The sequence below is a fragment of the Oryctolagus cuniculus genome, chromosome 12, assembly GCF_051225735.1.
Source record: "Oryctolagus cuniculus isolate XC-2025 breed Fujian yellow rabbit chromosome 12, ASM5122573v1, whole genome shotgun sequence".
In the NCBI taxonomy this organism is placed as follows: domain Eukaryota; kingdom Metazoa; phylum Chordata; class Mammalia; order Lagomorpha; family Leporidae; genus Oryctolagus; species Oryctolagus cuniculus.
The window spans coordinates 40,261,290-40,285,206 of record NC_142878.1 but is presented as its reverse complement, the minus strand read 5'-3'; the positions used below and the strand labels follow the sequence as shown (position 1 = coordinate 40,285,206).

Sequence of the window (23,917 nt, the reverse complement as noted above, 5' to 3'; positions counted from 1 at the left end):
TTGGCATGTGGAAAGTGTGGCAGAAGGGGCAGCAGTTGCTTCAAAGGGAAGAAATCAGCTCTGTTTTAAACATCTGGGTTTTGAAGTGCTGTGTCTCAATGCAAAAAAAATCCCAGAATCACCCAGTTAGAGACCTAAATTCAGCAGCCATCAGCACAGACCCAGCCATTGAGGCTGTGAGACTAAATGAGTTCATCCTCCCCCGCCCCGACCCCCTCCCCCCCACCGCCACCACGGAGAACCCTATGACTAAGGGGATCCTTGTACACTGGGCTGTCTCAGAATCTGAGAAAACAAAAATATGTACTCCAGAGGTCAGAAGGAGTTGGTCCTGAGAGGAGAGACCGGAACCAGAACCAAGGGACAACTTCTAACAGCAGACTTGGAAATTAGTCAGAGTTGGAAAGTACCCTGTGTGCCAGAGATACTGTTTGCAATGACTATTTGTTAAACTACGTCTCATTTGGGAGTTTCTTTTTCAGGTTAATAGAACAGAAATTTATTTTTAAAAATACTCTTGAGAAATTGGAACTTCCTTATGAGGTTCCTACATATTTTTCTCTTTAAAATTTTTTTTGTTTGTTCTACTTAATACTTTTGGTTGAATACTGTAATCAATACACAGTTATTCTCAAGTGTTGAAACTTAACTGAAAAGTGATTGCTGTTAAATATAAGAGCGGGCATAAGAGAGGGAAGAGATGTGCAATTTGGGACATGCTCAAGCTGACTTACCTCAAACGGTAGAGTTAGAAACATACCAGGGGATTCCAGTTCAATCCCATCAAGGTGGCATGTACCAATGCCATCTCACTAGTCCCGGTGATCAATTTCTGTTCACAATTGATCATAATGATAGGACTAAGAACCAAAGGGATCACATAAACAAGACTAGTGTCTGCAAATACTAGCTGATAGAATAAAAAAGGGAGAGAACGATCCAACATGGGGAAGTGAGATACACAGCAGACCCATAGAATGGCAGATGTCCTAAACAGCACTCTGGCCTCAGAATCAGCCCTTAAGGCACGCGGATCTGGCTGAAAAGCCCATGAGAGTATTACAGGCATGGAAAGCCAAAACACCCTGGCATTTAAAAAAAAAAAAAAAAAAAACTAAACGAAAGATCTTCGCAAGTGAGACCCCAGTGAAAAGAACAGGTTATCAAAGAAGGAGGTACCTTTCTCTGAAGGGAGGAGAGAACTTCCACTTTGACTACGACCTTGTCTAAATATGATCAGAGTTGGTGAACTCAAGAGGCTTCCATAGCCTTGGCAACTCATGACAAGAGCCTAGGGTGATTACTGATGCCATAAACAAGAGTGTCCAATTTGTTAGTGCACTCCTCATGTAGGATCTCTGTCCTTAATGTGCTGTACATTGAGATTTAATGCTATAACTAGTACTCAAACAGTACTTTACACTTTGTGTTTCTGTGTGGGTGCAAAATGTTGAAATCTTTACTTAATATATGCTAAACTGATCTTCTGTATGTGAAGAGAATTGAAAATGAATCTTGATGTGAATGGAAGGGGGGAGGGAGAGGGAAAGGGGAGGGTTGCCGGTGGGAGGGAAGTTATGGGGGGGGAAGCCATTGTAATCCATAAGCTGTACTTTGGAAATTTATATTCATTAAATAAAAGTTAAAAAAATGGAAAGTAAGTTTAGGAGAAAATACATTAAAGAGGTAACAAACCCTTCTTCAGTATTACAACAGGCATTAAAGTGTCACAACCCTTGATGAACCTGGCCTTTTGGTGCACAATCATCTTTACAAGGGGTTGCTTTGGACTGGATTAACATCCTGTTTTGCATTTTATTTTCATTAGATAGGAGTGTGCCTTGGGGGTGCAGTTAGAAAAACCACCTGCTGTTCCCGCGGAGTTGCTTCGTTCGTTCGCTTGGAAATTACTCCCATTAATCCATCCAACAATCAGCCTGCTACACACCCGGTCCCTTCGGATCTTGTTCATTATCAATCAAGGCTGCTTACCCTCACAATTTCCTATTATCCGTATTTCAATTTTAACTTATAAGACTCAAAACTGTCCGGCTGCTGGCCAGAAGAAAACTCTGTTCTTTCTAGAGGCTCTTTGGGCCCTTTCCCCTCGGTGCTCCTACTGCAGCTGCAATCCACTTCCCCCACGCGAGGAAGCCAAGAGAGGAGAGTAGCCTTCCCACACCCCGAGTAGACACATGCTACCGAAACTAACGACAGTCTTGTTAATTACACGATAGGCAAATCGCTACCCCGGGCCCAAGAAAACTCTCGTTCTTGTTGTAGTCAGTGCATTCTGCTGATCAAAGCCAAACACGCCACCACAGAGGTTTCACCTTCGGTCTGCAATCAGCGCAGGTCCGGGCTGGACGCATGCGCACACCGAGGAGCTCCCGCCCCGGGGCGGGGCCACGGAGCTCTGCGTTCAAACACTAGAGCCAAGAGGTCTGCGTGCAAGAGCGGAAGAAGCTCCGCCGGTGCCCCGGAAGTAGTCACTCACTTCCGGGAGGGGCTTGTACGCTTGGTGTAGGAGCTACCGGGGCCCGGGAGTGTGCTTGAAGTAGTAGATTCACCAACATGTCCCGTGGTTCCAGCGCTGGCTTTGACCGCCACATTACTATATTTTCACCCGAGGGTCGGCTCTACCAAGTAGGTGAGTGAACCTGGGCTGCCTGTGGTCCATCCGAATTGCCTTGTCATGGTATGGCGTGGAGCAAGCAGGCGCGGCCTGAGTTTAGTCCGTGGCTGAAGCAGGGCCGACGCTGGGAAGGGAAAAGCGTCGAGGCCGGGCAGAGTGCTGTGATGCTCCCACTCCTGTTTGGAGGCAGAGATCCGGGGCCTGCGGGTTGAAGGCCTGGCCGTCTTCAGGGCCAGCGGCCGCACTGCCTGGAAACAATGAGAAGCTAAGTTAGAACTATGCTGCCTGACCCCAGCTTCCTGAGGCCCCTGCAGTTGTTCCCTTCTGTCCTGGACGGGCCTAGTGTCCGTCCTTCCTGGAGGGGCAATGGGTTCGTTAATCTCCCGACGAAAACACTGCTGTTTTTGCACCAGGGACTCGCACGTGTTGTGGTTCATTCCACACAGGCATTCAGAGCCTACTCTGTGCTGAACATGTTTGCTGGTCCTCGGGGATACAAAAAAGAATGGCTCATCCTCAGAGGGAGTGACACGTACATAAAAGAACGGATAAGAGGAAAAGTGAAAAGAGCCAGTGTACAGAGGCCTGCAGTGTTGGGCCTCTTTGGAAGGAAAGCTAAGTTGTCAGACGTTCAGTGTAACAGTGTATTTCGCTGAACTGAAATAGTGTCAGGTTGTATATAAGCCAGAACTCTGACCTTTTGCCATAGAGAATTTAGTGTCAGGAGAGGCTGATTTACTAAAGGTCCATGAGAATTTTTCTTTTTGAATGAATTTAGTATCTCAGTGCCTTGACAAGGACAGGAATGTAATCATCTTGTTGAGAGATCGTGGGCCAGGAGTTGGCCCTTAAGTGAAATTCTATTCACATGTAAACTTTAAAAATAGTTTAAAGGTATGAAACTGACCTGCTATATTGCTGTATACTGGGTATAATGTAACAAGGAACACTGGGTAATTCAGTAACCTTTTTAACTTATCCCTTATTTGAAACTGTGATCAGAGAACAAAGAGAGGGTGATTGTATCCTTGAGGAGTTTTCTTTCTTAGTGTTTTATTCCTGAATTTCAAGAGTTTTTCTGTATTGGACTACTGTTTTGAGTGTTCTGTTTATTGGTTTTTAATATTGAGTAGGAAGAGTCAACACTCAGAACTATACCTCACTTCTCTAGACTGTATTGTCAAATCAGGCCATAATTATAGTGCTTGTTTAATGCTTCCCAGATTTGGTGGGCAGAAAGGCTGAATATAGTGTCATTTTAATAGCTTTCAAAAATTTGGAAGGGATTGGAGTTTAAAGCAAATTTAAATCTGGACATAATCTCTGCTGTGTTGAATAATACATTTTGTCTGCTATTCAGGGCGGTTAGACATTGTTAGGGAAAAGAAAGTGAAAGAAAAGTTAGTATGAGCAAACAATACAGTGTTCAGGCCCTGGAGCCATACTCACGACCTGGGCAGGTTGTTTAGCTATAGTCTTAGTTTCTATTTGTAAAGTTTGTGGTTGTCTGCCTGCCTATCTCTTTCTCTGTGTCTTTAGAATAATACTGCCTCAGAGGGTTTTTAAAAAATTTTATTTATTTGAGCCAATGTGGTGCAGCAGGTTAAGCCACCATTTGCAATGCTGGCATCCCCCATCGGACTGCCGGTTCCAGTCCTGGATGCTCCACTTCTGATCCAGCTCCTTGCTAATGTGCCTGGTTAATCAGTGGATGATGGCCCAAGTACCTGGGCCACTGCCACCCACGTGGGAGACCCAAATGGAGTTCCGGACTCCTGGCTTTGGCCTGACCCAGCCCCAGCTGTTGCAATCATTTGGGAAGTGAGTAGCAGATGGAAGATCTCTCTCTAGCTCTCCCTTTGTCTGTTTCTCTCTGTGTGTCTGGCTTTCAAATAAAAAAATAAAATAAAATAAAAGATATATGTTGATCTTTCACCGAAGACCACTCTTGGGAGGTACTGCTATCTTTTCTGTTTATGGGAAACCCTTTGGCCCACTCATGATGGGTATTTCTGTGTGGAGTGGCCCATACTCACTTGTGAACACTTTAAAATAAATCCTGTTGGGGCTGGCATTGTGGTATAGGGGGTAAAGCTGCCGCCTGTAATGCTGGTATCCCAGTTCAAGTCCCAGTTGTTCCACTTTGATCCTGCTAATGTGCATGGAAAAGCAACAGAGGGTGGCCCAAATGATTGAGCTCCTGCACCCATATGGGAGAGCTGAAAGAAGCCCCTGGCTTCTGTTTGGCCCAGCCCTGGCTAGGCTGGCCATTTGGGGAGTGAACTAGCAGATAGAAGATTACTCTTTCTGCTTCTGCATCTCCTTCACTGTAATTCCACCTTTCAAGTAAATAAATAGTTCTCTCTGTCTTCCTCTCTCTCCCCTTCCTCTCCCTCTCCCCCTCTCTCTTCCTCTCTCCTTCTCTACCTGTAACTCTGCCTTTCAAGTAAAAAATCCTATTCTCACTTGCATATTATTTTTAAAAATACTTATTTTCGGCCGGCACCGCGGCTCACTAGGCTAATCCTCCGCCTGCGGCGCCGGCACACCGGGTTCTAGTCCTGGTCGGGGCGCCGGATTCTGTCCCGGTTGCCCCTCTTCCAGGCCAGCTCTCCGCTGTGGCCAGGGAGTGCAGTGGAGGATGGCCCAAGTGCTTGGGCCCTGCACCCGCATGGGAGACCAGGAGAAGCACCTGGCTCCTGCCATCGGATCAGCGTGGTGCGCCGGCCACAGCGGCCACTGGAGGGTGAACCAACGGCAAAAGGAAGACCTTTCTCTCTGTCTCTCTCTCTCACTATCCACTCTGCCTGTCAATAAATAAATTGTTTAAAAAAATACTTACTTTCACTTTACTTGAAAGGCAGAGAGAGATAGACAAAGATCTTCAACCTGCTGGTTCACTCCCCAAATACTTGCAACAGACAGGGCTTGGCCAAGCCAAAGCCAGGATCCTGGAACTCAATACAGGTCTCCCACATGGGTGGCAGGGACTTAGGTGCTTGAGCCATCACCTGCTGTCAGATTGTGCATCAGCCAGAAGCAGGATTGGAAGCAGAGAATCCAGGACTTAAACCAGGCACTCCAGTATGGGATGCTGGAGTCCCAAGCAGTATCTAAACTGCAGCATCAAATGCCCACCCTGTGTTTGTTCTGAGGATGCACTAAGGTGATGTGTGTACAGTGTATACTTAGTGTATGCCTGCCACATACATATTAAGTACTCAGGACAGATTATTGGATGCCTCTGTGATTTTTTTTGATTTATTTATTTTTGTCTGTTAGATTAGTAGCTCTTAGACATGGAATATCCCCCCCCACCCCTCTCCTTTTAATTTTTTTTCAAAGATTTATTTATTTGAAAGGCAGAGCAACAGAGAAAAGTGTCTTCCATCTGCTGGTTCACTCCCCAAATGGCTACAGCAGTCAGGTCTGGCCCAGGCTAGAGCCAGGAGCCAGGAACTCCATCCATGTCTCCCACATGAGTAACAAGGACTCAAGTACTTGAGCCATCATCTGTTACTTCAGTGGGAAGCTGGATTGAGAGCCAAGTAGTCAGGACTCCAACTGGCACTCTGGTGTGGGATGCAGGTATCCCAAGTGACAGCTTAACCCATGCCACAATGCCTGTCCAAGAATATTTCCTTCTTTGAGTCTATGCATGCAGGGTTCCTCAGTGAAATACATACATGGAATCATAGTATTATAAATGCTGTTACTTTATAAGCTTGAGAATCCTCTGAGGACAAAGTCTATGAGAAATTACAGGTTGCAAGTTTGTTAACTCAGACAGTGGAGGACAAGTAATGTAACCAAAATGAAGTGATTACAAGGGAAGGAAAGATTAATGGAAAGAGGAGTATGTTCCTAGTCTTCCATAGTTGGAACAGAAAAGATAAATGTAGTCTAAAATTGATAAATGTAGCAAGAAACAAAAGTATAAATTTAAGGTTTTTCACTGTTTGCTCCCAAGGAATAAGGGAGAAGACTAGTTTTTCATTTTACACCTTTTGGTAACTATTGAAAAATTTTTATTCACATATGTATGCAGGGGACCAGTGCTATAGCACAGAACAGCAGGTTAAGCTGCCACCTGCAACACTGGCATCCCATATGAGTGCTGGTTTGAGACAGAGACAAAGTTCCCATCTGCTGATTTACAGATGTCCACGACAGCTGGGACTGGAATGGTCCAAGGCTGAGAGCCAAGAACTGAATCCAGGTCTCCTCTGTAGGTGGTGGGAACCCATTTACCTGAGCAGTTACTGCTGTTCCCTAGGGTCTGCCTTATCAGGAAGCTGGAGTCAGGAGCCAGAGTCATAAGCAGCCTTGGGGGGTGAACCAACGGAAAAAGGAAGACCTTTTTCTCTGTCTCTCGCTCTCACCGTCCACTCTGCCTGTCAAAAAACAAACAAACAAACAAAAAAACTACGCAGGTCCTGCAGTGAAGGTACTTGAAAATGTTTGTGGAAAATGGAATTAAGATAAATTTATTTTGACGCAACAAAATTTTAAATCCGTTATTTTTTCCATAATACACATTTTTCATAAACTTTTTAAAAGCCTTCCTGTATCAGTAAGCATTATGAAATGAGCCATAGTTCTCAATTATGTAACCTACAAAGTTAGGGAAAGACAATCAGCAACTTAAAAAATACCATTAACAGAAAGCTTTAATCAGATAGTGGTGAGAAGGAATGAGATGACCTTCCCCAAGAGAGCGTCTCTTGTATGTTTAACGACAGACTTCATTGAGTGTATGAGTATATTCATTTTTATTTGTCTGTGTTTATATGGAGGGAGGGGATGCCATGCTTTTATCCCAAACCCAATACAGCTTTTTAAACAAGATTATGGATGGAAAAAGTCTTGAGTTACATTCTAGTAATTGGCAGAACCTCAGAACCACCTGTAGATGCTTTGCAAATCCCAAGTGTCCCTTCAGGGGATGCATCTCTGTTGCTGGCATTGCAATCTGAGCTGCTCACACTGTGAACCATTGTCTCTCTCCGTTGTATGCGTGTCCTAAACTTTTGTCACAGTACTTTTATACAAGAGAATCCCCAGGAAATTTGAGAAAGTGTTGAGGAAAACTAGGAAAGGAAGCCAAGTGAGTTAAGAGACCACTGCAGGAAAGATATGCCTGCATACAGAACGACTAGTTATTAAGCATTTGTGTATGTCTGTGTGTGTGTGTGTGTGTGTGTGTGCGCGCACGCGCGTGCTGAATCCATGTAAAAGGTAAGGTTTAGGGATAGGAAATATTGATAAAACCTTTGTTGAGGAAGCAGACTGAAGAGATGAAAACAGTGAAGGAGACTGAGAAGGGAAGTTCAGAGAAATAAGACTAACAGTGTGATTGATGTTCCTAACTAAGAACTTCAAATTAAATTAAAAGTTGAGTTCCTCAGTTGCATTTCATGCTCTCAGTAGCTGCCTGTGACTAATGGCTGTCGGGCAGCGAAAGTATAGCAGCACCTTGCCATCCTCACGGAGATTGCTGCTGCGTGACACTGGGCTATATATAGAGAATAACTCCCTCAATGAACCCTGGGAAATTCACAAGTGTATTATTTTTAAAAGATTTATTTTATTTATTTGAAAGACAGAGTTACAGAGAGAGGTAGAAACAGAGAGAGAGGTCTTCCATCTTCTGGTTCACTCCCCAGATGGCCGCAACAGCCGGTCTGAAGCTAGGAGCCAGGTGCTTCTTCCAGGTCTCCCACGCAGGTGCAGAGGCCCAAGCACTTGGGCCATCTTCTACTGCTATCCCAGGCCATAGCAGAGAGCTGGATCAGAAGAGGAGCAGCCAGGACTAGAACCGGCGCCCATATGGGATGCCGCTGCTTCAGGCCGGGGCCTTAACCCGCTGGGCCACAGCACTGGCCCTCACAAGTGTATTCCTAATTGAGAAGCCTTTTTTATTTTATGAGACAAGTTTATTAGTAGGGGGGCAGCACTCTCTATCACAACTTTTACCTTTTGTATTACTTAAATAATAAGTATTTATGTAGCCCAGAGATGGTAGATGCAAATACTTGGACCAGGTAAGTAATGTCCGTGAGGGAGGCAGGCTGGGTGAGATACGGCAGGGAGTGATGGGACCGATGGAAAACTGCAACACACATGCCCAGCCCTCGGTGATTTTTACTCTGTGCAACTGTTGCTATGTGAGAATGAGGGGCAGGTGTTAGCCAGAATTTTTTCTAAGAAAAACTAAATTCTGATTTTATTTTAATATGGCATTTCACATTTAGTTAAAATCTTTTTCAGTAACCCACATTCTAAAACAACTTGAATAAGCTGGATTGAATCCATAATCAGCCTTCGATTTAGTGTCTAATGATTATGAATTTTTTTAAAGGAAAGCACAGTCTACTTTTTTTTTTTTTTTTTTTTTTTAAGATTATTTATTTGGAAGTTAGAGAGAAGGAAAGACAGAGATCTTCCATCCACTGATTCAACCCCTAGATGGCCACAACAGCTAGAGCTGGGCCAGGCTGAATCCAGGAGCCTGGAACTGCATCCGGGTCTCCCATGTTTGTGCAAGGGAGCAAGCACCTGGGCCATCTTCTCCTGCTTTTCCCAGGCCATCAGCAGGGAGCTGGATAGGAAGTGGAGCAGCTGGGACACAAACTGGTGCCCGTATGGGATGCTGGTACTGCAGGTGGCAGCTTTACCCTCTATGCGACAGCACTGTTCCCTGAATGTTATTTTTAAATTTCCTTGGTTCCTACCTTTGCCCATCCAGTCTGGAGATGAAAGGGGGGAAGATATATCTTTGAACATAATAAAATTAGCAGGGATGTAGATGGAATCCCAAAGGAGTTCAGAGAAAGGGGTGAAGAGGCATCATTTTGTGGTAAAGCAGGTTAAGCTGCCACTATGATTTCTGCTAGGGCACTTGGAGAAGTATTGGGTGATGGTTCAAGTAGTTGGGACCCAGCTGCTGTGGCCAAACCAGCATGTGGCAGATATCTGTCTTCACTTCTCTCTCTCTCTCTCTCTCTCTCTGCCTTTCAAATAAATAAATAAATCTTTAAAAAAAAAAAAAAAAGGCTAAAGAATCCCACCTAGGACAATCAGATGTGTCCATAGGAAGTGGAGGCTCTGTGTTTTATTTGTATTTGGGGTTTGGTTTGGCTTAATTTTTTTTCTTGATCTGTTGACTAGTATTATTTTTTTAAGATTATTTATTTATTTAAAAGGCAGAAATGCAGAGAGAGAGGGAGAGGAAGAGGGCTTCTTCTGTTTGCTGATTGGCTCCCTAAATGGCCTCAACGACTGGAGCTGGGCCTATCCGGAGCCGGGAACCTCTTCCGAATTTCCCACATTGGTGCTACGGTGGCTTTACCTGCTACACCAGCCCCATGTGGAGTAGTTCTGTTCTATCCTGGACATTTGTGAATGTTAGCTTGAAAACACTGGATCCTGTTATATTTCCTAAAGTGTTGATCTGTTTTGCTTTAGTTTAGGAAACAATTATTTGTTTAGCCTCATGATACAAAGTCTGTCTCTTGGGTGGCATCTCACACATCTCACTTTAGTTCCTTTATCCATAACTAGACTCCTTGGAGTGTCTTGGGCATATGTGGTTATTATGGAATCAGCCAGAGATTGGGCAACATTTGTATGTAGAAACTGGTGCTCTTTTCTCTCCCTCATTTTTTTTAATGATTTATTTATTTATTTATTTATTTGAAAGAGTTACACAGAGAGGCAGAGAGAGAGAGAGAGAGAGGTCTTCCATCTAATGGTTCACTCCCCAATTGGCCACCACAGCCGAATCTGCACCGATCCGAAGCCAGGAGCCAGGAGCCAGGAGCTTCTTCCGGGTCTCCCACGCGGGTGCAGGGGCCCATCTTCTGCTGCTTTCCCAGGCCATCAGCAGAGAGCTGGATCAGAAGCAGAGCAGCCGGGTCTCGAACCAGCGCCCCTATGGGATGCCACTGCTTCAGGCCAGGACGTTAACCCTCTGCACCACAGCGCCAGCCCTGCCCTCATTTTTCTAACTGCTAAAGTTATCCCAAACTGTCCCCTATCTTCCAGGCCCAAAAAACTAAGATTTTTTTTTGTTTTGTTGTAAGATTTATTTATTTATTTGAAAGTCAGTTACAGAGAGGAAGTAAAGGACAGAGATCTTCATCTACTGGTTCACTCCCCAAGTGGCCACAGCAGCCAGGGCTGGGCCAGGCTGAAGCCAGGAGCCAGGAACCTAATCCAGGTCTCCCACATGTGTGGCAGGGCCCCAGGTAGTCAAGCCGTCTTTGACTGTATTTCCCAGGCTGTTAGTTGGGAGCTGGGTCAGAAGCAGAGCACTTAGGACACAACCAGTGCCTATTTGGCATGATGGGGTTGTAGGCAGCCGCTTAACCTGCTGTGCCAAAACGCTGGCCGCTGTTTTTTTTTTCAAGCGGGAGTTAACACTGACTGCTCACAGGCCATGAGCCACAAGAATACGAAACTTGCTTTGTTCCCTTCCCTTCAGAATCTGACTCCATGATATCTTCACGTAGTTTTACCTAAGTTGTAGTTTTTATCTCTGAAGAGTTCTGGTAGAAGCTTTATTAACCATACCAGAAACAGAAGCAAAAGCAAGGAACAATTTAAAAAATTTTAATTTGGGGGCAGACATTTGACACACCAATTAAGATGCTGCTTGGGATGCCTGCATCCCATATCAGAGTGCCTGAGTTCTAGTCCTGGCTCCGGGTCTGACTCCAAATTCCTAACTTGGGCCTGGCCTAGCCCAGGCTGTTAGAGGGATAACAAGTGGATGGAAGATCTCTGTCTCTCTGCCTTTCAAATAAATAAATTTTTAAAATTAAAAAATACATATTTTAGAAGTTATCTTTGGTATAATAAATTGGTAAAAATTAGCTACTAAAGTCAGTTAAATCTGAGCTAGATTTAAAGATTTCCTTGAAGGTGATTTTGTTTCTAGAATTTTTTGTGCTATTTTGTTTTTCTTCAGTGTATGACCATTAGAACTATTCTGTAGAGAATTTTTATTACAACCCCTATTAAACAGAATTATTTGGTCTCATAGGTAATACCTTCCTCAGCTGGTCCTTATTACCTGTGACTTGGTGAACAGATGAGTCCAGGCCTTAGATCCAGTGCCGCTAGTAACACTTTGAGACAGAAGTTTGAGATCTTTATGTATCAATATTATGTAAATAAGGACCTCCATTGTGGCACAGTAGGTTAAGCCACCACTTACAACGCTGGCATCCCATATCAGAGTGCTGGTTCAGATTTCAAATCTCCACTGCTTCCAACCCAGCTCCCTGCCAGTGCACCTGAGAAGGCAACAGATAATGGCCCAGATACTTGGATCTCTGCCACCAATATGAGAGACCCAGATGGAGTTCCTCACTCCTGACTTTGACTTGGCCCAGCTGTGACTGTTGCAGGCATTTGAGGAGTGAGCCATCAGATGGAAGTGCTCTCCCCTCCCTCCCAGCCCCCAACTCTGCCTTGCAAATAAATAAATAAACCCTTTAAAAAACTGTATGTTATGTAAGTAATGATGGGAATTATGGGTAATTTTTTCCTCTTAATTCTGTAATTCCATAATTTTAAAAAAGTATTTATTTATTTGAAAGAGTTACAGAGAGGTAGAGATGGCGGGGTAGGGAGGTCTTCCATCCAATGGTTCACTCCACAAATGGCCGCAATGGCCAGAGCTGTGCCACTCTAGAGCCAGGAGTTCTTCCCAGGTCTCCCAAGCAGGTACAGGGGGTCCAAGCACTTGGGCTATCTTCCACTATTTTTCCCAGGCAGTAGCAAGGAGCTGGATCTGAAGTGGAGCAGCTGGGACTCGAACCAGTGCCCATATGGGATGCCAGCACTGCAGGTGGAGGTTTTACCCACTACACCACAGTGCCAGCCCCTATTTCCGTAATTTTTACAATGAACATATGTTGTTGCTTTTTCCTGTTTAAAAAATATGCTTATATCACTTAATTTAAATGTTACAGAAATATATAAAACAGAAAATAATCCTTCCTCTCCAATAACAGCCATTATCAACTGAACTACATGGTGCCAAAATAGTTTGTTTATATGCTGCAATTTTTATACCAGTATTTTTGTTTGTTTGCTTGCTTGCTTTTTTTAAGATTATTTTATTTTAGGGACTGGCATTGTGGCATAGCAGGTGAAGCCACTGCCTGTGACACGACGACCTTTTTTTTTGTTTTTTAAGATTATTTATTTTATTTTAAAGGCAGAGTTACAGACATAAGAGAGACAGAGTTCTGCTGACTCCCCAAATGGCCATGATGGCCAGGACTGGGCCAGGCCAGGCCAAAGCCAGGAGCCTGGAACTCCATCCTGGTCTTCCATATGGGTGTCAGGGGTCCAAGCACTCTAACCATCTTCTGCTTTCTCAGGTGCATTAACAGGGAGTTGGATCAGAATTGGAGCAACTAGGACTTGAATGGGAGCTTTTATAGGGTGCTGGTGTCATAGGCAGCTATTTAACTTGCTGCCCCACAACACCAATCCCAATGCCAGTGTTTTAACCCACAGAATAGATTGACAGGGGTCAGTTCTAGTGGGTAAAGCCACCGCCTGCAGTGCTGGCATCCCAAATGGGCACTGGTTCTAGTCCTGGCTTCCCCTCTTCTGATCCAGCTCTCTGCTGATGGCCTGGGAAAGCAGCGGAAGATGGCTCAAGTCCTTGGGCCCCTGCACCCTCATGGGATATCCAGAAGAAGCTCTTGGCACCTGGTTTCGGATTGGTACCGCTCTAGCTGTTGTAGCCAATTTGGGAATGAACCAGCAGATGGAAGACCTCTCTTTCTCTCTCTGCCTCTCCTTTTCTCTGTGTGTAACTCTTACTTTCAAATAAATAAATAAATCTTAAAAAAAAAAAAAAAAAAGAATAGATTGACAGCACATAGAAATGCACAAGTAAAGTTTTTTGTAGATAAGATTAATGTTGTAGGTAACATGGAATTTATGAAAAGCATGATCCAGAAAAATTCAGCTTGGTAGACAAAAATCAATGCAAAATAATCTAGTAGCATTTAAAATGCTTGTGGTCAGATTGGTTACTGACCAAAAGTTAATAGAAGTAATAAATATGGAGAGTTTGTAACAGTTAAATATGACCAGAGGAAACCAGAAGAAATAATGAAAACCAAACATACTTTTAAAATAATTAAACAAAATTGCTTGAGATTCAATATAATCAAAATTAATAAAGTGAAAACATTATTAGAAATTAAAATAAGTTGAATATGATGAAAATGTAAATAGTTGGCTTAAATACAATTTATTCTTATTTTGACTTTGCACGTTTTGGATGGCATTCCATGCTCATAATGGCTCTACCTCATTCTTTTTAATGACTGTATTCTATTATATAAGTCTATGATAATTTATCCTACCCTCTTAAAAAAATGTTGTGTTTTTCAGAATATGCTTTTAAGGCTATTAACCAGGGTGGCCTTACATCGGTAGCTGTCAGAGGGAAAGACTGTGCAGTAATTGTCACACAGAAGAAAGTCCCTGTAAGTAATACCTACTATTCAAATAATCATTACAGAGTATATGGTTTGAGTAGATAAAAATAGCACATTTTGTGATGTAAGTACAGTGAGATTTCCAAGTCTTGTCTTTTAGAACTTTGAGACAAATTTGGTAAGCTATAGTTCTTGCCCAAAGGAAACACAACTAGAAAAGGCATATCGTGTTCCCCCATTACTTTTTTAAAGTGAAAAAAGTGTAAAGTGAAAAAACATTTATTATATACTTTATTATTTCTGTTCCAGAGTATTTTACTTTTTTAGTTATACAGAGGCCTATTTTTAAAATTATCTTGACTTATTTTGTTCATTAGGACAAATTGTTGGACTCCAGCACAGTGACTCACTTATTTAAGATAACCGAAAATATTGGCTGTGTGATGACAGGAATGACAGGTAATCACTTAGATGTGTACTAATATATAAGCCTTGGTTTATTTAAAAAGTATTGTGAACTCTCTGAAAGATTAGTGGAATTGGGTCTTTATGCTACTGTCAGGCAAACGGGGCTGAGGCTGTTGTCATAGATGATTGATTTCAGATATAGTTAATAATTTAAGGGAACCTAAGTCAGAGTGTCTTAACCCTGGTAATGATGAGACTGATTAAAAGTGGGTGAGAATTACTATAAAAATGCCTTTGGACTTCTGTGTTTTGAAATCAAAGGAAAATTCAAGTCTAAAAAGTCAAAAGAAATTATTCTCTCTCCTTATAGCTTATTCCTTTGGAAGTTATTAGACATATGTAGAAACTGTTTAGACCTCTGTTTAGATAAAGGGCAGTATTCTGTATACACCTACATTTTTAGGAAGGTGTTTCATTTTTTTACCAAGTAGTAGCTAAGTCATTCAGTATTCATTGTGGTAGAAAAAAATCCATAGTACACCCCTTCTCCTTTCCTAAATTCAAAGTGGGGATATGGATAAAGAAAGATACATGTATATGGTGGGGGAAATGTCTGGCTTTCAGGTTCATTCTTTTCTTCAAAAGAAGTAAACCTTTTTTTTTTTTTTTCTTACCCTTTAAGCTGACAGCAGATCCCAGGTACAGAGGGCACGCTATGAGGCAGCTAACTGGAAATACAAGTATGGCTATGAGATTCCTGTGGACATGCTGTGTAAAAGAATTGCTGATATTTCTCAGGTCTACACACAGAATGCTGAAATGAGGCCACTTGGTTGTTGTAAGTATTCTAACAAGTCTCCCAAATAATTGATGAATTATAATTTGTTTAGAGAGCTTATATAGAGAACATTGTTTAAGTGACTCTTGGGTTATGAACATATAGTTTGGAAATTTTAATAAACCAGAACTAAAGGGTAAATTTCTTATTTTTTTTTTTAGGTTTTTATTTATTTATTTGAAAGGCAGAGTTATGTAGAGAGAGAGAGAAAGAGAGAGAGAGCGAGCTTCCATCTGCTGATTCACTCCTCAAATGGCTGCAATGGCCAGGGCTGTGCCAGGCCGGAGCCAAGAGCCCAGAGCTTCATTCACATCTCCCACGCGGGTGCAGGGGCCCAAGCACTTGGACCATCCCAGGTGCATCAGTTGGGAGCAGGATCAGAAACTGAGCATCCAGGACTCAGATCAGTGCTCCCATATGGGGTGCCGGCATTGCATATGGCAGCTTAGCTTACTGCACTACAACACTGGCTCTGGATGTGGACATCTTAACTGCTAGGCCAGACACCCACCCCTCATTACTATTTTCCTGCTTCCATCTTCATCTTCTGTTTTCTACTCAAGCATCATCTGATTAGTCATCAAGATATACCTTAGAATATCTATTCCATCTCCTCAGTCACTTTATTTATCATTTATTGCCTTTGCTGCCTATGTAATTTACCTGTCTCCTCTTTGCCTTCTCATTCTTTATAGTCTGACTTTCCTGTTACTGCATGGGTTACAAAGTTTAATTAGTGCTCCCATGGATAAACTGACTCCTCATTGACTTTAGGATGAATTTCAAGACTCCTTAAAATGATTTGAAGGTCTTTCAGTTTACTGCTTTTTACCCTTTTCCTTATACTCTTTTCCTGTCATCTGAAGTCCTTGTCACACAGAGATCTTCTTGTCATTTCCTGGGTGCACCCTGCCCTCTCGTGCCTTTGTGCCATGATTGCCTTCATGTCCTTTATTTGTCTCCAAAAGAGGCCTATGAAAGTGTTCTCTAAATTTATTGATTCAGTAACATCTTAAAGGGTTAGGGTTTAAATAAACATTCTTGGGGTAATAGCAAAGATTGGAAAAATTGTTTGTGATTTACATCTGTAATTCAGACCTTTTTTTAATCTGTGATCCTTTTGTGCCATGGAAATTTATCTGTTCTCTTAATTTATCTTTTGTGATAAACTTTAACAGTGTTGATAAAGAAAGACATATCCTAAAATTGATAAACTAAGTAATTAATTACAACAACTATGTGACACCATCAGAAAGACAAAATGTTGTTGTATAAAGGTATAAGACACTTAATTTGGGTCTGTCTTCCTTTGTAGGTATGATTTTAATTGGCATAGATGAAGAACAAGGCCCTCAGGTGTACAAATGTGATCCTGCGGGTTACTACTGTGGGTTCAAAGCCACTGCAGCAGGAGTTAAACAAACTGAGTCAACCAGCTTCCTTGAAAAAAAAGTGAAAAAGAAATTTGATTGGACCTTTGAACAGACGGTGGAAGTAAGTTACCCAAAAGAAGCTGACTTCTCGCTTATGGCATATAGAACAATGAGGATGTTTGCGTAATTAACTTCTTTATTGCTGAATTAAAACACAAGATCTAAGCTTGACAGTTTAATAGTAAAACTTATATCATTCTGCTGACATGGAAAAATAGGACTGCTTTTGTTCGCTTTATTTTTTTTTTAAGATTTATTTATTTATTTGAAAGAGTTACCCAGAGAAGGAGAGACAGAGAAAGAGGTCTTCAATCCGTTGGTTCACTCCCCAAATGACCACAACAGCCGGAGCTGTGCCCATCAGGAGCCAGGAGCTTCTTCCGGATCTGCCACGTGGGTGCAGAGGCCTAAGGAGTTGGGCCATCTTCTACTGCTTTCCCAGGCCACAGCAGAGAGCTGGATTAGAAGTGGAGCAGCTAGAACTTGAACCAGCACCCATATGGGATGCTGACACTGCAGGTGGTGGCTTTACTTGCTACACCACAGTGCCGGCCCCCACTTTATTCTTTCTCTTAGTTCATAGTATATTGGAAATGGCTTTTAACAAAATACATATAATAAAATGGGAATATATAAGTAAAAACAATCAAAACCAGGCGCAAAGAGTTGCGTCATTGTGTGGTTGAGATACACAAATTAAGCTTGGGGCCGGCATGGTGGCTGACTTGGTTAATCCTCCACCTGCAGCTCCAGCATCCCATATGGGCACCGGGTTCTAGTCCCAGTTGCTCCTCTTCCAGGCCAGCTCTCTGCTATGGCCTGGGAGGGCAGTGGAGGATGGCCCAAGTGCTTGGGCGCCTGCACCCACATGGAAACCATGAGGCAGCTCCTAGCTCCTGGCTTCAGATCAGTGCAGCACCGGCTGTAGCGGCCATTTGGGGAGTGAATCGACGGAAGGAAGACCTTTCTCTCTGTCTCTCTCTCTCACTGTCTATGATTCCACCTGTCAAAAAAAAAAAAAATTAAGCTTAAGCTTCCTGAGAGCAAAAACGAAAGCTTAGGAGCAGTAGTGCATTTATGGTCGTACAGGAAAAACAGCCACACATTAAATTTTCAGGGAAGTAGGTCTCTTTTCTAGTAAAAGAATATGGTCCTTGAATGACTTGGCAAAGAAATTATATTGGGGATGAAAAAGTAGAGCTAGTTTTCTGCAGGGTTCTTAAGGAGATTTATTGTAGTCGAGTTTTAAATTGACAAAACAAGCCATTATTATTATTTAATGGCAAGAGATTTAAAATTCTGAATATGAGTGTGAGAGTAAAGCCATTCTATAGACCAACAATTTGATTCTGATAAATGACAAGAGAAAAATTACTATCTAATACTTTCATATTTTGGCTGGCGCCGCGGCTCAATAGGCTAATCCTCCACCTGCGGCGCCGGCACCCTGGGTTCTAGTCCTGGTCGGGGCGCCGGATTCTGTCCCGGTTGCCCCTCTTCCAGGCCAGCTCTCTGCTGTGGCCTGGGAGTGCAGTGGAGGATGGCCCAGGTCCTTGGGCCCTGCACCCACATGGGAGACCAGGAGAAGCACCTGGCTCCTGCCTTCGGATCAATGCAGTGCGCCGGCTGCAGCGCGCTGGCCGTGGCGGCCATTGGAGGGTGAACCAACGGCAAAGGAAGACCTTTCTCTCTGTTTCTCTCTCTCTCACTGTCCACTCTGCCTGTCCAAAAAAATTTAAAAAATAAAAATAAAACTTTTATATTTTATATTTTTATATTAGATATACTTTATATATCTTATACTTTTATATATATGGGCAGATGACAAATTAGAGTTAAGCAATCTGTTAGTAACTGTGGCTATGAAACTACATCACTGAAACATGGAGTAGAAACAAATAGCTTGTGGTTAACCCATATTTGATTTGAATAAGCTTGTCATGAGAAAACCTAGGAATCTGAAAAATATTTTAATGTTGATTATTTTTTCAGACTGCAATTACATGCCTGTCTACTGTCCTATCAATTGATTTCAAACCTTCAGAAATAGAAGTTGGAGTAGTTACAGTTGAAAATCCCAAATTCAGGTAAGTTATGTTTTCATCCATGTACTAAAAGAATTTTGCCAAGTGCTAAAATTCCAGACTGAAAAGGTAGAGGCATATGAGTCTGTACTGTAAGTTGATGGTGGGAGGTGACCTACCATTAATAGTTTTGTTTTTCCCCTAATACCTTAGAAATCAGTTTCAAAACTTATTAGAGTGTCTTTAAGACAAACGTAACAGCTTTTCTCCTCATTTTAGAGCGATTTTGTATCTTAACACCAGAGGTGCTACAGGGTAACCTTCATTATGTAAGGGGTAAAGTGAGTAAAAATATTTTCTCTTAGTTTAAGGCCAGTAGAGTTTCAGCTCCCAAAATGGTAGTTTTCTACCTTTTTAGGTAGAGCTTTAATTCTTTCATGGCTAAGTAGCACTTTGAAGAGTAATGTGAAGTATTGCCTGCCATAAATCAGTCTTTTATGTGGAGATCTTTGGAAGCTCCAGATTTTGAATGTAGCTAATTGAGGTGCAGATGCTAGGTGTTTGTGTGTTCTTAGTGAGTGACTAACTCCCACACATCAGTTCTGTAGCTTCCATGATTCAAGTCCATATTCTGTGCTTAACATCATGAGGTTGTTTACATACCACGGACCAGGATGCTCTTGTAATTGGTGAACACTACTATATTTAAATCTGCAGGTGCAAGGAATTGCTAGGAGGCATTTTAACTATTGTGTGTTTCTCCTCTTAGTTCACAACTATAGGAATGTGTAGTTATGTTTATGAGGCAATGAGGGAGGTAGTAAAACTAAGTTTAACTAGATCTTTGAAGAATTTTTTTGTTAGTGTACATTATTTCTACTTATATTCTTATGATTGCCTGCAAGAGAGTTATAAAAATGTGAGAGTTAAGAACAGTTCTATCAAAATACAGATAGAATAAGTTCTGGTGTTCTACAGCACAGCATAATGACTGTAGTTCATAGTAATCCATTACATATAATGAGTACATGGAAGTGGGATCAGTGCTCTAAACATAATGATGAGATGGAAATTTGATCACTACATGTTTTATACATTTATTGAAGCATCAATCACATTGTACCCCATAAATTTGTATGATTGTTGTTAATCAGAGTTTTTAAATGTCTAAGAAGAAGGGGGTGCCAGATAACCTGATTTGGTCAATAGACATTATATTTTATAATGTGTCAAATTATCATACTGTACCCTATAAATGTGTATAATTTGAATAATAATGTAAAAACAGGATTGAGTCAACTTTTTTTTTAAAGCAGTAAAATTCCAGCATGAGCAATTTGCAAATCCCTCTAAAGAAACTGTGGTTAGTTCTTGCGTTTCTTTGTGAAAACTTCCTATCACCTTTTAAATTTCACTTGCGCCTGGTTTTTTTTTTTTTTTTTTTTTTTTTTTTTTTTATGGACAGGCAGAGTGGACAGTGAGAGAGAGACAGAGAGAAAGGTCTTCCTTTGCCATTGGTTCACCCTCCAATGGCCGCTGCGGCCGGCACACCGCGCTGATCCGATGGCAGGAACCAGGTACTTATCCTGGTCTCCCATGGGGTGCAGGGCCCAAGTACTTGGGCCATCCTCCACTGCACTCCCTGGCCACAGCAGAGAGCTGGCCTGGAAGAGGGGCAACCGGGACAGAATCCGACGCCCCGACCGGGACTAGAACCCAGTGTGCCGGCGCCGCAAGGCGGAGGATTAGCCTAGTGAGCCGCGGCGCCGGCCGCACCCTGTTATTTTAAAAAGTAGAATAAGAAACCCAAAGTCCTGTGTCTTCAAAAAAACCCTATATCATTTGTGAATTCTGTGATAGTAAGTATACTTAAATAATAGCTATAACATGAACATAAGCATTAAAAGGTATATAAACTGATTAATGTTGGTCTCCAAGTTACACTGAAAATTATTGTGGGCCAGCGCCGCGGCTCACTAGGCTAATCCTCCGCCTAGCGGCGCCGGCACACCGGGTTCTAGTCCCGGTCGGGGCGTCGGATTCTGTCCCGGTTGCCCCTCTTCCAGGCCAGCTCTCTGCTGTGGCCAGGGAAGTGCAGTGGAGGATGGCCCAAGTGCTTGGGCCCTGCACCCCATGGGAGACCAGAAGCACCTGGCTCCTGGCTTCGGATCAGCGTGATGCGCCGGCCACAGCGCGCCGGCCACGGCAGCCACTGGAGGGTGAACCAACGGCAAAAAGGAAGACCTCTCTCTCTGTCTCTCTCTCTCACTGTCCACTCTGCCTGTCAAAAAAAAAAAAAAATGTTATTGTGATCAGTTTCCCTTCATGGAAGTTCAGCAGTAACAGGTCACATCAATAAGGTTGCCAAGCGGTTGATTCCTTCTGAGGCAAACATAATTTAAAAAGTCTTTTCCATGTGGAATACCTTCTAGTTGGAAAGCTATTCATAGATTTATCATTTTATTTTTATGGATTTTACTGAATCTGGACAGCTTTTGAGAAGATATTAAATTTCACAATGAGTTTTCATCTCTCCAAAGACATAAATGAGGTACTAGGTATAAGGTATTCTGATGTAGGAGCTGAATGGAATACATTGTATACAGGTATCATTTGACTTAACATTAATTGGCATTTTCTATCTAAGCTGCAACTGAATGGTTTTGGAAGATCTAATTCTAGATCTGATAGCAAAAAAGTAAACATTTTTGTGTATAGTTGAAGTTGATAGGATGTCTGGGAATCCCTTTAAAATAATTTGGGGGAGGAATAGTGGGTGTAAGAAATTTTAAAAGATTGTTTATAAATTGTTAATTGGTAATGTTGGAAGATAGGTATGTGAGTGTTCATTATGTTTTCCTACTTCTGTATGCATTCGGAATTGCCCATAATAAAGTCATTCTGAAGTCAACAGGTTTTCTTTCCCCTTTTTGCTCCTAGGATTCTAACAGAAGCGGAGATTGATGCTCACCTTGTTGCTCTAGCCGAGAGAGACTAAACATTGTCATTAGTTTACCAGATCCATGATGCCACTTGCCTGTGTGTTTGGTAACACCGTACCAACATTATGGAGGCCCCTAGATTGAAAAAGGAACCTCTCCCACTCCTCTTGCCACTGAAGTGGTTATGAGTCTGTATAAATAAAAACAGTGCTTTTGGAAAATAATTGCATCCTGTCTTCTTTTAACCTAAAATTTTTGAGTATTACACAGTTATTTAGTATATGCAGATTTTTGTTAAATAGTTACCATCTTCACAATGTGGCTGTAGTCATTTTGTTGACAGATAGTTTCCCTATCTTACACAGAACTTAGCCAGAAATTTAAACTGTAGTTCTGCGGCATATACTCCTCAAATGCCCACAGCAGCCAAGGCTGGGCCAGGCTAAAGCTGAGAGTCATGAATGCAGACCAGGTCTCCCACATTGGTGACAGGAACTGGAGCCAACAGTTGAACCCAGGCACCCCAGTGTGGGCATTTTAACCACTATCTTAAATGCTCCAACTCTGGTTTTGAAACCTGCCGGGCCTGTATATTGGTATGTAAGACAAAGCCTTTATTTTTACGTTCCTCATACAAATAGATGTTCCTGAATCTGAACTCCAACTTCCATTGAAGGCTTTACCTACAGTGAAAAGATGAGCCTGATTGTCTTCAGTAGTTTTGAGACAAACATTTAACCTCTAATCAAATAATAACCAGTATTTTGTTTTAATTTCTTTTTTAACAACTGGTAGTTTATTAAAATGGTTGGCTCAGGCATCTGCAGTGGTGACTTCAGCTTCTTGTGGCTCAGTGCTCATGGAAGTGATCCAGTTAACAATCTCGGAAGGACTGTGCGAGCCAGTGAGCTGCTTGTAGATTCTCATCTGGGACAGATCCCACATCTTAGAACCTTCACCATAGTGTGTTTCCAGTAGTGAATGCGCACTGTCTTGCTAGGCATCCGGACTGGTTCAGGTTTTAGATTCTTTTCCTTTGCTCCTCTGATCAAGTCAGCACGTGCCTTCTCCAAGGTCTTTATGTTGCGGCTGGTCAGAGTGATCCTAATTCGGTGAATGGCCACCTCTGGTTCCACGAGTGTCTCTCCCGTATCTTTAAGAGCCATGGCTGCAGCATGGCTTCGTGACCAACTTGTTCCACTGTGAGAGTGGGTAGCAGTGTCTGGAGCAGGAGCAGGCAAAAAGACGCTCTGCAGCCGGCACTCCATGTCTTCCTCAGGAAGCCAGTACTTTATTTTTAAAAAGATTTATTTATTTGAAAGGCAGAGTGACAGCTTCCATCAGCTAATTCATTCCCCAAATTGTTCACAACAACCAGGCCTGGGCCAGACTGAAGCCAGGAGCCAGCATCTCCATCCGAGTCTCGTGCGTGGGTGGTAGAGTACTTGTGCCATCATCTGCTATGCTCAGGTGCGTCAGCGGGGAGCTGGATTGAAGTGAAGCAGCCAGGACGCAAACCAGCATTCTGAAGGGGATGCCAGCAGTTCTTTTAAGATTTTTATTTATCGTATTTGAAAGGCAGAGTTACAAAGAAGCAGAGAGAATCTACTAATTGTTACAGATTATCATAAAATCTTGAGAAGTCTAAAGCTGTTTTACTCCGTGTCCTGATCGGTACTGGGCAAGACTGGTGCTGTTGAGCTGACGAGAGGTGAGCGTGGCTGAAGTCAGAGTTGTGCTTGTTCCTGCAACCAGCAGAAGGGGAGGGGAGACCAAAGGAGCATATGACCACTGAGAGGCCGGAAACTCCACAACCACATCCTCTTCAGAGCTGAGTCAAGAGGAGTCGAGTTTCCCAACAGGGAAGTAGGGTTCTCACATCAGGAGCTGCCTCTCTCGGATTATCCATCCAAGTCCTTGAGGCACATTGAAGGAGCTGCCACAGTTTGAAAGTGGGGTCTGTGTAGAAGGGCTGCTCCCTTAAACCAAACTATACCCTGACTGAGCCCAAGCCTTTCAGAACAGAAAAGAGACTGGCAGATAATTCCTAGAAGATACCTATTAGGGATAGAAAACAAATGCTCTAATTTGTTAGGAAAATTAATTTTTAACACAAAATCTAGATGAGTAGGATTAAATACAGAATAGTTTTAAATATTAAATTTG

General features: G+C 42.5%; 1 protein-coding gene and 1 pseudogene across 1 annotated transcript; one reads left to right on the top strand and one right to left on the bottom strand.

Moving 5' to 3' along the window:
- The first annotated feature begins 2,491 nt into the window (after positions 1-2,491).
- PSMA6 (proteasome 20S subunit alpha 6) lies at positions 2,492-21,972 on the top strand. Its single transcript, XM_002718141.6, has 7 exons — positions 2,492-2,650; positions 14,060-14,154; positions 14,484-14,565; positions 15,197-15,352; positions 16,668-16,846; positions 18,778-18,872; positions 21,750-21,972. The coding sequence occupies exons 1-7, from the start codon at positions 2,575-2,577 to the stop codon at positions 21,805-21,807; spliced, it is 741 nt and encodes a 246-aa protein (XP_002718187.1). The 5' UTR covers positions 2,492-2,574; the 3' UTR covers positions 21,808-21,972.
- Positions 21,973-22,342: 370 nt separating this feature from the next.
- Positions 22,343-23,160, bottom strand: LOC108178304 (small ribosomal subunit protein uS10 pseudogene; annotated as a pseudogene).
- Positions 23,161-23,917: the final 757 nt, after the last annotated feature.